The sequence below is a fragment of the Xenopus tropicalis genome, chromosome 3 (genome assembly GCF_000004195.4).
Source record: "Xenopus tropicalis strain Nigerian chromosome 3, UCB_Xtro_10.0, whole genome shotgun sequence".
NCBI classification, from domain to species: Eukaryota; Metazoa; Chordata; class Amphibia; order Anura; family Pipidae; genus Xenopus; species Xenopus tropicalis.
The window spans coordinates 127,546,002-127,562,056 of NC_030679.2; the positions used below are offsets into that span (position 1 = coordinate 127,546,002).

Consider the following 16,055-nt stretch of genomic DNA (forward strand, 5'->3'; position numbering starts at 1 on the left):
ACATATCTGCTAAGTGACCAGTCATTATGGCTATCCCTACAGTCCAACTGAGCTGAGGCTCCTTATAGTGAAACACATAATCACAGAGAAGCGGCATGGGCAGATTTCTTTTTCAACCCAGACAGACTGACTATGATCCAATGGAGTGTCTAATCTACCATATATTGTGGCTTTTCCAAAAGTACTCCAAGTACCTCAAGTACCAAAAGTACTCCAAACTCTACATATTGTGCCTATTATTTGACCTTGGAAGAAATGAATTTCAGTTAAATCAGCTTTGGTGAGTGTCGGAAGTCTAGATTACTACTTACAAATTTAGCAGTATACAACTACCAATACGAGTGCCGACACAGGGAGCCAGCCCTACTACCCTACTAAGGGTGATGGCCCACAGGGAGATTAGTCACCTGTGGTTAAATTCGGCTACTATCGGTGACTAATCTCCCCGAAATGCCTTTCCACTGGCAATAAGTCATGCAAAGTTTCCTGCAGGAGGAACAAAGCGTTTGGTATGCCTTCCCACTGGTGATTCACTTTATTGGTATTTTGGGGAGATTAGTCAACCACAGTAGCTGAGATTTAACCATGGGCAACTAATCTCCCCATGGGCCATCACCATAAAAAGTTGCAGAAACTTAGATCCGTTTTCAACCACAATTGCCTGAGAAAACCACTTGTTCCAGGATAAGAACAGGGGTGTTACTTGCTTTGATATTTGATAAACCCAGCTGCTCTGTACCCCTGTTGTTTTCCCAAAAACAATCAACCCCCATAGAAATGCAGTTAAGCTATTTTCAATACAATTAGGTCAAGGGCACACAGAAAGTAGATCTGCTTTTCGGCACTGCTCTGTGTCTGCACTGAAATCGACAGTATATATATAAAAATATAATAGTATACGGTGCTGCAAGGTGTGTGCCAATGATGCTCAAGGCAAAGCCAATGTCCACATATAGTAACTATGGGTGCATTGTAATTGTATACTGTCTATGAAGATTCTCATTCATCCAGGTCATGATATACAGTATCTAGTAGAATTAAGTCTAAAACAACTGGACTTCAAGTAAAACGCAGAAAAGTCCAGTTATTTTAGACTTAATTCTACTAGATAATTGTATACTGGTTTTTCCTTAGTGGTGTAGGTCAGGAGTGTCTCTAAGCTTTTTTTCATCTATCTTATATATATATATATATATATATATATATATATAAACCATTATATATAAACCTTCAATATAATGTAGGTGTAATATACCAAGGGAAGAATACAGTGCCGCATATATAGAAATGGCATATGGTTCATGGACGGCTGAAGTGCAAACTAGCCAATTAAAACATTTCAGATGTGCTAGAAGGAGAAATTTCTGTTCGCACACTCACCACATTGACAAAATTTATAACCTCGAAGATTCTTATCTTCACGTTGGTGATACTCTTGTTGTACTTAATAAACTGAAAAAAGAAAAACATTGCACCCCGCAATGAGTTAGGCCACAAAGATGCAGAAACACACAGACCAATCCAATGTATCTATCTATATACTCTGCCAGTCAAAAGTTGTTTTTTCCAACTGTAATATATAAGAATATATATATGTCAATTCCATTACTGAATAGTATCAGGAAATATGAAAATACTTGGTCTGCTACTGCTCTCCATCTCCCAGGGTCCCATACCATCCCCAATAACATCTGGCAGGTTACAGGCTGTCCCACATACACAATGCTCGGGTCATTAAAGTTTTGCTTACCATTGAATTATCTGCAACAACAACCAAGCGGATGTACTTCTGGGCCTTCAGAATTTGCTGTTGCTTTGAAGGTTACAGGAAAAAAAAATTATAAATGAATATACACTGCCAGAAAAATAAAATCAACACATGAAAAAGGTTTTCTTTTTGTATTTAAATGGTCTAATCCACCATCCATCTAAAGGTCCCCATACACGGGCCGATAGTAGCTGCCGATATCGATCTCTTGGACCGATTCGGCAGCTAATCGGCCTGTGTATGGGCACTCCCGATGGGCCTGCCCGACCGATATCTGGCCTAAAATCGGCCAGATCTCGATCGGGCAGGTTAGAAAATCTAGTTATAGGAACGAGCCGATGCGGTCCCCGGATGGACTTTTCCTATACCTACCTGCCCTGGGGCCAAACGATCAAATTACCCTGGATTCTCCTGATATCGCCCACCCATAGGTGGGGATATCGGGAGAAGATCCGCTCACTTGGCAACATCGCCAAACGAGCGGATCTTATGGTGTATGGGGACCTTAAGATGTGTTTAGAGGTCCCCACAGGATTCCTGCAGATGTCAATAGGGCAGGCTTGATTTTCCTGTTAGATCGAGGACCACATCGGCTCATTGATGCACTCCTCAATCCAACAGCTCTTATCTCCCTTCATTGTAATGGGTTTGGATTAGAATGATATCAAATCAGATTAGAATGGTATTGCCACCTATATATACCCGCCATATGTATATGTTCTGTTTCCCAATCTCTAGTGCATGTCATTGTTTCTGTTACTAATGTCCTATTAGATTTATCAGCAGAATGAGACAAGAAGGCTTACCAGTACAAAATATTATACAGAATTATACCAGTACTCCTTTATAACTCCCCAATAAGCCTAATGTTAGGTGGCTGCCTTACCTCAGCAGAGCTTCCGGAACGAGATTTCTTGACAACAATTTCCTCTCTATATGTTGTATTGTCCACACCACAAGTTTTGGGTGTCTCCATCTGGGCCTCATACACAGCATGGGACTCGCTGTCTGTGTCTTTCAGAGGCTCAATTAGATACATTTGGCCTTCAGTCTGGATGAGGCCTCTATGAAGAGAGCAGAAATCCTGTCATTCTCCATTGATGGCCATAAAGAAATATCTCATTGTATTTGTTTCAGGCAGGAGAGAGCAATGTTTATAACCTGGACAATTCTTGCTTTTATTTTCCCCTGAAAAAAGTTGTTGGTTTGCTGTGGTGCACCCACAAAGTTATTTTGGGAGGGATACATCAATTGTACAGTCTGTCACTGCCTCACAAGGCTTTTCTCCTCTGACTAAAGCTAGGCATACAGCTGAAGATATACCAAACGAGTGGCTCTTTCCCTGGTCACTTTAAGCTGGGCCATAGGCTGATCTGATCGTTTGGCCCCAGGCCAAAAATTGGATCATGACAAGGGCTTTGAGGAATAGACTACATCAATGAGTTGATGGAGTCCTGGCTCCTACAGGAATATCAAACTTGGCCAGTTGAAATGGGGCTGATTTAAGGACCCATACATGGGCCAATAAGCTGCCCACTCGGTAGGCGGGCAGTCATGCTAGCTCAATTTTCTTCTGACTGTAGCCTGTTGGCTAAGATCTAGTGGCACCGATGTTTGAAATGGATTATATTAGCAGCCTAAAACTGATATCTTGAACTAGAAAAAAAAATGATGACAGTTGCAAGAGTACATAAAAGAGGGTTATGAGCAATTATATATGTATTAGTTTTTAGGGTTTTCTAAAGTCTGGTTGAATTTTTTGGAAATCACCACACATGGAGACCCTCCTAATGCTCGATCAGAGAAGGAACGGTACTGATCCGGTGCACCAAGCTCAGAATACCAGCATAGCATTCAGTAGCTTTGGACATATTGTCTGCTGCTTATAGCCTAACACAAACATCATCAACATATTTTTTATTACATACATTAGCTAAACAGCTCCTTTGACCTTGATTAAAATACGCAAGTACCATTTTTTATGATTGGTTAATACAATTGTGGAATTAACAGTTGCGAGGCTAAACCCAAAGTCCAGGAGCTAACACTTCCCTATCACACAAGGCTATATTCATTCAGTATGCTTTGCATAAGCGTAAATATTACAGATCTTTTTACTATTTATAACAACTGACAGGTGCATGATGTTCTATAGCCAGTATAAACTTAGCAAAAGCTAAATATTTTACATATATATTTTATATATATTGCTGACCTGTTTCTGAGGCCTGCTGAGTAAATCCCTGCCCTAACAGTTTACATCTCCATCAACAGTCCCTCTATTGCTTAACAATCCTTATATGCATTTTTACAAATGGACGGGAGCCATTATGTTGGCAGTGACGTCTATGGCAATTTTTTCTTAAATATTAGTAACCTATAGCAACCAGGAAGCCTTAACTGGTTAAACTTTTGGAAGTAAAATACTGGCTAATACTAGGAGTTTTCTTGTTGGAAACATGCACATACAGTAAAGGTCATTTATCAACAATGGGCAAATCTGCCCATGGGTAGTAACCCATGGCAACCAATAAAATTGTTGAATTTATTGCTTCACCCGCAGCTGGCTGAAAAAAGGCAATCACTGATTGGTTGCTATGGGCTACTGCCCATTGGCATATTTGCCCTCTGTTGATAAATGACCCCTGTAAGTTTTCCATCCTCCCCAAGTTATAATTTGGTATATAATAAGACTGAAGGCTGTAGCAGCAGAACTAACTTTGGCAGAAGAGATGCTTTATGCAGAGCATGGGGGTGAGATTGTGCAAGAATAAACACTGGAATTTACACAGGGATCAATTGTTCATCAACGTGTTAGTAGAACAATAAACAGCAGTTAAGTATTAAAACAACACGAGAGGACTTAAAAATGCTGCTGCCATTAGGGCAATTATATGTAATTAGAAGAGAGGGGAGAGGTGTAGAGTTAATATTGTCTGTGCTGCGCAACTTGTTCCATATTGCTTCCCATATAGAAATAAACAGTGCCAGGCATCAAATCCTTGTCCTACGGCTGATGATGAGTATGGATTATTACATCCAAGCATTTGGTTGAGTTGGGCACAGCCTACTGAAAGCACATCAGCATGACCTGTTTTAGAGAAGATAGAACCCCTGATAATACTGGAAGGCTGCCCAGTTAGCGGTAAGCTAGAGGCAGTCAATGTACCTACAGATTAGGCGCCCCTTAACTTGTATTGCCCTGTCCTTTCCCTGTTGGGGAGGTCAGCCCTAGACTGGTAAGCAGAAAATGGCATAAGGCCATATATATATGGGCCACAGCTGACTGCACTGCAAGGGCACCTAGTATGATCCAATCACAGTCCAAGAGCTTAGATCAGCCATAGGGCCAGTCACATGTCACTCGAAGGGGGACCTGTAAGGCCTAAGCCTTATGCCACTCACTTTACGGTCATACAGCAGTGCACAAAGGGCAGTAGGAACCCACTTTCCCCATGTGCAGTGACATGTCACCCCTGAAGTCAATGGGAAAAGTTACATTTTTGCCCTGGTGATGAAAATGCCAAATGTGACATTAGCCCTAGTTTGTACTGTCAGTTTAGTGGTAAGACACTTTCCCACTGTATGTAAAAGACGTAGTGTGGTTACTAGCTTCAAGAATCTGTTGTATATGTGAATTCAGTTAAGAAACTCTGTTTACAGTAAACTGTATATTCACAAATATCCTATTTTAACTCCAGTGCATTCTGACTGCAAGTCTATGTTAGCCTGAGAACCCAGATTTCCTGGGGTAATACTTTGTTTGTATAAAGAGTTCAACTTTAATTTTTTTTCCAGTCAATAGATGTATTGTCATTTTTTATTTATTTACTTTATTCCAGGCCCTGGGGTTGAACATGGAAACTTGTACCACTTTCAGCTTCCATACTGCGCAGCCTGTAGGTGAAACCAGCGCCATCTTACCTTAGCCCACTGCATGTACTAATGCTCGCCAGGGACCCATTATCATTCTTCACATTCCCTTGATAGTAGCAGTGATTCTGCAAAGGTTAAAAACCATTATTTAAAAAATCAGTATCTGCTTATAAGGACATAGACCACCAGTATATCATGTTCTAATCTTTGAGACAGTTATTTCTACACTACTAGCTCTATTATGAGGGCTGTGCCAGTGGTGTTACTAGAAGTTACTGGGCCCCCTAAACTTTGGGAATAGGATGTTTTACATAAACATATACTGAACTTATTTAGTGACCCCATCCCCCTACAGCTGCAGGGTCTGATTCTTCTATAGTTATAACCTGTGAAGGACTGTATATTAAAGGAACACTGTCATAGAATACATGTTTTTTCAAAATGCATCAGCCAATAGATCTTCTCCAGCAGAATCCTGCATTGAAATCTGTTATTCAAAAACACAAACAGATTTTTTTATATTTAATTCATTTCTCAGGTTGCCCCAGCCATGTGACCTGTGCTCTGAGTAACACTTTACTGCTGAGCTGCAAGTTGGAGTGATATCACCCCCAACCCAGCAGCCAATCAGCAAAACAATGGGAAGGGAGCAAGATAGCAGCTCCCAGTAGGTATCAGAATAGCACTCAATAGTAAGAAATCCAAGTCCGGCTTGGGACTCCTCCAGTTACATGGGAGTAGGAGAAACAATAGGTTAGCTGAAAGCAGTTCTAATGTGTAGCGCTGGCTCCTTCTGAAAGCTCAGACTCAGGCACAATGCACTGAGATGGCGCCTACACACCAATATTACTGCTAAAAATACATTTGTTGGTTCAAGAATAAAATGTTAAATGGTAGAGTGAATTATTTATTATGTAAACATTGTAATTTAGAAATAAAAAGTATACCATAAAAATAATGACAGTATCCGTTTAGGGCTCTGGCACACGAGGGAGATTAGTTAAAATCTCCCCGATATGACATCCCCGATATAACTTTTTAAGGGCTCTGGTACACGGGGAGATTAGTTGCCGACGGGGCGATTGAGCCGCCGCTTATGCAATCCCACCGGAGATTTACAGTTTTGCCAGTGGGATGTCATATAGGGGAGATTAGTCGTGGGCGACTAATCTCCCTGTGTACCAGAGCCCTTAAAGTGTTATATTAGCAATATAGTTTCCTTGCCCTCAGACTTATCCCAGTGCCATATTCTACACAGCAACACCCCTGCCCAGTGACTCAGTGGTTACCCCACCCTTTACCTGAATTTTAGGGCTGGTTGTTACTGGTGTCCCATCTGACAGGTAGTAAGTCTCAGTGTAGTTTGCAGACAGCAGGTCTCTGCAGGAAACAACACAAGAATGTTCTAAGCTCTAGTCTGTAAAAAGCATTTGCACAACACCCAATATTGTTATATCCAGGATCTAAAGCTTTAGGCAAGCTGCTTCTCTAATGTCACACAGCAGGTTTTGTCTGCCAGGGGCTGTTTAACATTACCCTACTAGGTTGGCATTACAACAGTGCTATACATATCAATAAAGCTTTATTGGGATGTTAGAGATATGGCCCAAATTGCCCACAAGCCTCACTATCTATCATAGGAAAGGCCAGACCCAATGCTGGAAACATAAATATAAGCAAAGCAGCAATTAATGAGTTAAATGCAAAGCCAACAATGAGAATTATAATGTGTGCCAGGGCTCTGAATGGCACTAACAAAACAAGCTTTCTCACTGTAATCTACTGTAAATCTGGACTTTATTCCCTGTGAGCCTGCAGCCTCCGCAATTTACCTCCTGCAGTGTAGGAGTCAATACAGCTTCTTTCATATGGTTTGCAGGGCTTCCTGGGGGTTGGAATTGACATATTATCTAAATATAAAGTGTTTCCTGGATAGAATCATATGCAGCTGTGCAGTTCAATCTGTTGCAAGCTGGGGTGAACTATAACTCCCAGAATGCTCAGCTCACTGCCACAGTTTAGAAGAGCTAATACAATCTAGGGGCAGATATATCAAAAATGTGAGTTTAGCGCTTAATACATAAAAACGCACCCACATTCTATTCATTCCTATGGGATTTTCAGAAGTATGTTTATCTATAGGTTTAAGTTAGAACTCACCATTTATCAAATGAACACAATATGGGTGAGTTTTTTATGTATTAAGGTCACATTTTTAAACTCACATTTTGGTAAATCTGCCCCTTAGTATTTCATTTTATTCATCTGGATGGAGCTTTAATTTATGAAAATCAGAATGGCCAATAAGCTTATGAACTCCCTTGGCGTATGACTGTATATAGGCATTTCTTCAGTGACTGGAGAACTGGGTGATTTTTTGCATCTGCAAAATACTCACCTCCTAGAATTGGGCAGTCAAATATTAGATCTGACTTTTACACCGAAAGGGAGGATCTACTAAATATATCATATGATCCATCAGGTAATCACCAGGATTTCAACATAAGTTGACCAAATTGCATTCAAGCTGACCATGGCTGATAAAGTAGATTGATCAGGGGAAATATGGCCCGTCACCTGACCTATGACCCATATCATGTGCCAATTTAGATGACTGATTGGCATGATTTTCTATTTTGGAGAGTAATATATGGCACAGTTACCCCAGAGATCATCTGGCCAAATGGCAAGGCAAGGGGTGGGGCTCACAGACACACCAAAGCATACTAGATTGATTGATCAGACTACATGGAAAACTTGGTGCATGGACTACCATTGCGTGCCCCATACTTATGGGCACCTTTCAATATACGATTCTACAAAGTCCCACATGGATGTATCAAGAGAAGGTTGGGTAATCTGTCTGTGCCATATTCAACCGTAACAGTCACCACTAAATGAGCTGTGCACACAAGCAGCTTAGCATATAGGTCTGCCTAAACAAACAGCTTTCATGTGCCGTCTGTCTGCCTTTGGCTTGCTGATTACCTACATAAGAGCTTCACAAAAAGTAAAATAATCCCGTTAAGCAGAACTTGGGAGAGACTTTATACTGACAGTATCTCACGCACACACACATTAAATGTAATTGCTATTAAAAGTAATATTTTTTTTACCCCTTCCAGGTCTCTGGTTCTGACTCTGAAACAAGTCCATTCTCTTCCAGCTCTGTGGAGTCAGAACAAGCAGTGCAGAAAATATAAACAGCCAGACAGATACTACGTTTAATAGCAGTTACATATAAAATACATGGTGGAGATCTACATTGTTGTGCAACATCTATGTCACTGGGAAAACCTGTTTTTTTCTATAGCCAGTGCTTTAAAGGAACAGTAACACCAAAAACTGAAAGTGTATAAAAGTAACTAAAATATAATGTGCTGCTGGCCTGCACTGGTAAAAGTTGTGTGTTTACTTCAGAAAGTCTACTATAATTTATATAAATAAGCTGCTATGTAGCCATGGAGGCAGCCATTCAAAGGAGAAAAGGCACAGGCACTTAGCAGATAACAGATAAAACACTATTGTATTCTACAGAACTTATCCGTTATCTGCTATGTAACCTGTGCCTTTTCTCCTTTTTTCCAGCTTGAATGGCTGCCCCCGTGGCTACACTGCAGCTTATTATATAAATTATAGTAGTGTTACTGTAGCAAACACACCAGTTTTACCAGTGCAGGGCAACAGTGCAGTATATTTTTATTACTTTAAATCTCTTTCATTTTTTGGAGTTACTGTTCCTTTAACCTGATCCCCTTTTTCTGAGTTTTTTCATGCAGCAAAATCACCTACTAATAAAAGAATGTTGCGTTTCAGCTTTGCACCAATATCAGGAGTATTACAATAGCTTAGCAAGTGAAACTGAAGCACGTGATGTATGATAAGAGAGACAGGCACAAACATATTACTCACTCATTCTTCTCTAGGTGTAAGATCAGATGCTTCCCTCCCATGTGTATGCCATATTGCACCACTTCAGGATACATGCCCTGGGGTAACAAAGGGAAAGAATTAGAAAACAGTTGATTAAATGAAACTGGAAAGATAAAAGAAAAGGTAAAACTGTTGAAACATCTGGTGGAGCCCCGACTGTATATTGTTATGGAAAGTCATCATTATATGGCCAACAAACTGCTTGCTGGGTCAGGAAAACAAACATCCACTCTGTCTACACACAGGCTGATAGAACACCTGCCAGTACAGAAAGGAATGGGAGCAGCCATTGGCTTTATAGGATTTGAAGCATTATTCTGCTTAAAGGGGTTTGTTCACCTTTTAATTATGTAGAGATTGATTTTCTGGTGTAGAGAATGATGTAGATAGTGATTTTCTGGTTTTCATTTTTTTATTAATGGTGGTTTTTGGATTATTTAGTTTTTTGTTTAGTGGCAAATTACCCTAACAACCAAGCAGTGATTTGCATATAAATAGGAGAGGGCCTGAATAGATAAGTAATAAAAAGTAACAATAAAGTTGTAGCTTTACAGAGGAACAGGTTTATTTGGCTGTTGTGGGCAGTGACCCATATTTGAACGCTGGAGTCATAAGAAGGAGGCAAATAATTTAAAAACTATAAAAAATAAAAAACGTAGACCAATTGAAAACGTGCCAAGAATTGACCATTCTATAACATACTAAGTTGGAGATTTATTAATCCACGAATGCTCCGAGCGTTCGCTTGTCATATTTTCAGCGACTTTTTCATACCTTGCGCGGCTTTTTTCGTATTTTTCACTACTTTTTCGTACTTTGCGACAAAATTTGTGCAACAAAATCATATTGTCGTTCCGAGTTCAAATGTTTCAGATTCATTCAAGCTTCGTTATCGTGACTTTCCTTGGGCCAGGTTGGAGCTGCAGAGTGCCATTGAGCCCTACGAGAGACTTTCCTTGGGCCAGGTTGGAGCTGCAGAGTGCCATTGACCCCTATGGGAGACTTTCCTTGGGCCAGGTTGGAGCTGCAGAGTGCCATTGAGCCCTATGGGAGACTTTCCTTGGGCCGGGTTGGAGCTGCAGAGTGCCATTGAGCCCTATGGGAGACTTTCCTTGGGCCGGGTTGGAGCTGCAGAGTGCCATTGAGCCCTAGGGGAGACTTTCCTTGGGCCGAGTTGGAGCTGCAGAGTGCCATTGAGCCCTATGGGAGACTTTCCTTGGGCCGGGTTTGAGCTGCAGAGTGCCATTGAGCCCTATGGGAGGCTTTCCTTGGGCCGGGTTGGAGATGCAGAGTGCCATTGAGCCCTATGGGAGACTTTCCTTGGGCCGGGTTGGAGCTGCAGAGTGCCATTGAGCCCTATGGGAGACTTTCCTTGGGCCGGGTTGGAGCTGCTGAGTGCCATTGAGCCCTATGGGAGACTTTACTTGGGCTAGGTTGGAGCTGCAGAGTGCCATTGAGCCCTATGGGAGGCTTTCCTTGGGCCGGGTTGGAGCTGCAGAGTGCCATTGAGCCCTATGGGAGACTTTCCTTGGGCCGGGTTGGAGCTGCAGAGTGCCATTGAGCCCTATGGGAGACTTTCCTTGGGCCGGGTTGGAGCTGCAGAGTGCCATTGAGCCCTATGGGAGACTTTCCTTGGGCCGGGTTGGAGCTGCAGAGTTTTTTCATAAGTATATTTGTGATATTTACGATCTTAAGAAATTATCGTATCCAATCCGAATTTATCCCATTCGGGATTCGAACTCCCGTTTTCATGAATGTGCCCCTAAAAGTTAACTTGAAAGTGAATACCACGTTAATCAACAATTTGCTGTTTTGTTCAAGTCTTCTGAGTAGGGAAGTTTCGGTAGGGAAGACTTTGAATGGTCACGTTTGTATTTCTTATCTGCAGTGGGCAATAAATCATTAAATTTGCCCTTACACAGCTATAAAGGCATGTTGATCGCAATGAGCGATTTTTACATAAAAATGCCCCATTTATATCTGTATTTAATGATGTCAAACCTATGTCATCAAGTTTGGCGGCTCACATTGTCCTATTGCATACGTTCTCAACATGTAATTCTGTACCTGCCTCTCCACCTCAGGGGAGCAAACTGAAGGCTTGTGGGACAGGTAAAGAAAATAGCACAATCTAGAAGAGGCAGCGTGACTGCTGCATGCCACACCTAGGGTTGCCACCTCTCACCTTTAATACTGGCCACATATTGAATTCACATGCTACATGGGTAATTAGCAATTAACTAAGATGCATGCTGCAGACTGAACTGATTAGGGCTCATATGCACTGGCAGGCATTTTGCGCATGGGAGTTCAGGGCAAAATGCAGCCCATTCTTTTTTAATATCCCGTACTGACAAAGGTGCATGTAAGCGCCGAATGCAGGTGGAAAACAAAATGTTGTAGCAATCCTAGCCAAAGCCCATATGCGGATCAAGATACATTCTGATGTGAAGCCTAGTTTGCTGTTGTAGATGCTATGGGTGTTTAAATATAACAAAAATATCCAAGCTCTTTCCACTTGCAGCAACAGTTGACCAGTGAACTGCTGCCCAAAAAATGTCCTCTTGGGAAAGGTAAACAGAATAGTTTTTCCCCAAGTATACTGCCCTCCCTTTTGTAAATCTGGCCTTTTCTTGTCCTTGAAACCCACTAACCAGAAGAACCTGCTCTATAATCTTGCGCTTAGGAAAACTCCCTAAAGCTTATGTGGTCCTGCTTTGCCAAGTGATGTAATGATTTCCTTTGCTATAGGTTCTTATAAACACAGAAAGCAAATACACTTTTAGGATTCATGCCATGCACATACCTGGTCAGCAGGAATACTTCTATGGGTATTTTTTTTTACATATGAAAGGTGTAGTGGCAACCTGATTTTGTAGAACTACAATTTTGCCAATCCCCAGTCAGTGACAACACAAAACATGATAACAACAGTTCCATAGCAATACCAGGGCACAAGTATTACTACATTACCAAGGGAACTAAAAGTTTTGTATATACCAAGGATTATATTACTATGTTCACTCTTTAGCAAAGTTAGTAGGAAACCTTAATCATATAAAATCATAGGTACAATTGCCTAGATAAGCCACATCAACCAATCAGCGAGTAACAAAAACTATTTACTTGTCTGAAAACAAATATCCAATTGGTTATTTGGATTACTAGACCTAGTAAAAACATTGTGACTTTTATTACATTGCTAATGCTGTGTAAGAATTAAGAGAACCTCGGTCAAACAGCAGGAAGGGAACATACCTGAACATCTCTCTTGTGCTGGGCATGAATCTTCTTTGGGAATACAACTTCATAATATGGGTCAATAGTTAACTTTTGAGAGGCTGAAAGTGAGTGAAAAACAGCAATTAGAATGAGACAATTTTGAAGGCAAATGGTACAACAATAAAGTGTGTTTATGAGGCAGCAAGTAAAAAGTGTAAGATAGAGGTTTAATATCGATGGTATGGATAGTCAGATCATATTAGGACCCAGATCAGTCTGGCAATGTCAGACCCCAGATCCACCCGCACTCTCAGTCTGGCAATGTCAGGACCCAGATCAACACTCACTCTCAGTCTGGCAATGTCAGGACCCAGATCCACACTCACTCTCAGTCTGGCAATGTCAGGGCCCAGATCAACACTCACTCTCAGTCTGGCAATGTCAGGACCCAGATCCACACTCACTCTCAGTCTGGCAATGTCAGGGCCCAGATCCACACTCACTCTCAGTCTGGCAATGTCAGGGCCCAGATCCACACTCACTCTCAGTCTGGCAATGTCAGGACCCAGATCCACACTCACTCTCAGTCTGGCAATGTCAGGACCCAGATCCACACTCACTCTCAGTCTGGCAATGTCAGGGCCCAGATCCACACTCACTCTCAGTCTGGCAATGTCAGGGCCCAGATCCACCCGCACTCTCAGTCTGGCAAAGCCAGGACCCAGATCCACACTCACTCTCAGTCTGGCAATGTCAGGACCCAGATCCACACTCACTCTCAGTCTGGCAATGTCAGGACCCAGATCCACACTCACTCTCAGTCTGGCAAAGCCAGGACCCAGATCCACACTCACTCTCAGTCTGGCAATGTCAGGACCCAGATCCACCGCACTCTCAGTCTGGCAATGTCAGGGCCCGGATCCACACTCACTCTCAGTCTGGCAATATCAGGACCCAGATCCACACTCACTCTCAGTCTGGCAATGTCAGGACCCAGATCCACCGCACTCTCAGTCTGGCAATGTCAGGGCCCGGATCCACTCGCACTCTCAGTCTGGCAATGTCAGGACCCAGATCCACCCGCATTCTCAGTCTGGCAAAGCCAGGACCCAGATCCACAGTCACTCTCAGTCTGGCAATGTCAGGACCCAGATCCACCCACACTCTCAGTCTGGCAAAGCCAGGACCCAGATCAACACTCACTCTTAGTCTGGCAATGTCAGGGCCCAGATCCACCTGCACTCTCAGTCTGGCAATGTCAGGACCCAGATCAACACTCACTCTCAGTCTGGCAATGTCAGGACCCAGATCCACACTTACTCTCAGTCTGGCAAAGTCAGGGCCCAGATCAACACTCACTCTCAGTCTGGCAATGTCAGGACCCAGATCCACACTCACTCTCAGTCTGGCAATGTCAGGGCCCAGATCAACACTCACTCTCAGTCTGGCAATGTCAGGGCCCAGATCCACACTCACTCTCAGTCTGGCAATGTCAGGGCCCAGATCAACACTCACTCTCAGTCTGGCAATGTCAGGACCCAGATCCACACTCACTCTCAGTCTGGCAATGTCAGGACCCAGATCCACACTTACTCTCAGTCTGGCAAAGTCAGGACCCTGATCAACTCTCACTCTCAGTCTGGCAATGTCAGGGCCCAGATCCATCTGCACTCTCAGTCTGGCAATGTCAGGGCCCAGATCCACCTGCACTCTCAGTCTGGCAATGTCAGGGCCCAGATCCACGCTCACTCTCAGTCTGGCAAAGTCAGGACCCAGATCAACACTCACTCTCAGTCTGGCAATGTCAGGGCCCAGATCAACACTCACTCTCAGTCTGGCAATGTCAGGGCCCAGATCCACGCTCACTCTCAGTCTGGCAAAGTCAGGACCCAGATCAACACTCACTCTCAGTCTGGCAATGTCAGGGCCCAGATCAACACTCACTCTCAGTCTGGCAATGTCAGGGCCCAGATCAACACTCACTCTCAGTCTGGCAATGTCAGGACCCAGATCAACACTCACTCTCAGTCTGGCAATGTCAGGACCCAGATCCACACTCACTCTCAGTCTGGCAATGTCAGGGCCCAGATCCACACTCACTCTCAGTCTGGCAATGTCAGGGCCCAGATCAACACTCACTCTCAGTCTGTCAGATCCACACTCACTCTCAATCTGGCAAAGACATGTTTATGAGACATTCAGATAAAGTGTCATTTATCCCTATTAATTGGGACAGTGGCTTTGATCCTGGGAATATATTTAGCATCCCTGCCATAAAGCACAAGAGGGCTTCTGTTGTTTTAAAAACAAATAGAAATAGTCACACTAGGAACCAGTACCAGGAAATAGATTGCCCTGGGCAATAAAAATATATTTTCCAAAACAACTTCAGTTTACACAGCATTTTACATTGCTTTCATGCAGAAACAAAAAAAGAGATACTGTCATGATTTTTATGGTACTTTTTATTTCTAAATGACACTGTTTACATAGCAAATAATTCACTCTGCCATTTAAAATTGTATTCTTGAACCAACAAATGTATTTTTATAGCTGGAATATTGTGTATTGTGTAGGCGCCATCTCAGTGCATTGTGCCTGAGTCTGAGCTTTCAGAAGGAGCCAGCCCTACACATTAGAACTGCTTTCAGGTAACATATTGTTTCTCCTACTCCCATGTAACTGGAGGAGTCCCAAGCCGGACTTGGATTTCTTACTATTGAGTGCTATTCTGATACCTACTGGGAGCTGCTATCTTGCTCCCTTGCCATTGTTCTGCTGATCAGCTGCTGGGAGGGGGGATATCACTCCAACTTGCAGCGCAGCATAAAGTGTGGCACCCTGGGAAATGAAGAATATGGCTAGCCCCATATGAAATTTCAAAATTCATTAAAAAAAAATTCTGTTTGTGTTTTTGAAAAACAGATTACAATGCAGGATTCTGCTGGAGAAGCTCTATTAACTGATGCGTTTTGAAAAAAAACATGTTTTCCCATGACAATGTTCCTTTAAGGCTTATTTACATCCACAAGTGCAGTGAGCAAAGCAAAGTGAAATTTCAACCCCAGCTTGCATATGAAGAGGGATAGATTTGTGTGTCACTATCATGGTGTGCAATCGTTATTTAAGAGGAAGTGACATCACAGCGTGTCACACGTCATGATACCAGCTATTGCCACACACAGGCAATACCATTTGATAAGAGTTTGATAAGAACAAAGTGAAGCATCAAAATACAAATTATTTCCCTTTTTGG

General features: G+C 42.5%; 1 protein-coding gene across 1 annotated transcript in view; it reads right to left on the reverse strand.

The window, feature by feature from the left end:
- adam28.1 (ADAM metallopeptidase domain 28, gene 1) overlaps positions 1-16,055 on the reverse strand; it is a 33,705-nt gene that overhangs the window by 12,370 nt on the left and 5,280 nt on the right. The window contains 7 exon segments of the mRNA NM_001246204.1: positions 1,381-1,452; positions 1,751-1,813; positions 2,655-2,832; positions 5,693-5,769; positions 6,946-7,024; positions 9,557-9,633; positions 12,836-12,918. Of these exon segments, the coding sequence (NP_001233133.1) occupies positions 1,381-1,452; positions 1,751-1,813; positions 2,655-2,832; positions 5,693-5,769; positions 6,946-7,024; positions 9,557-9,633; positions 12,836-12,918 (629 nt within the window).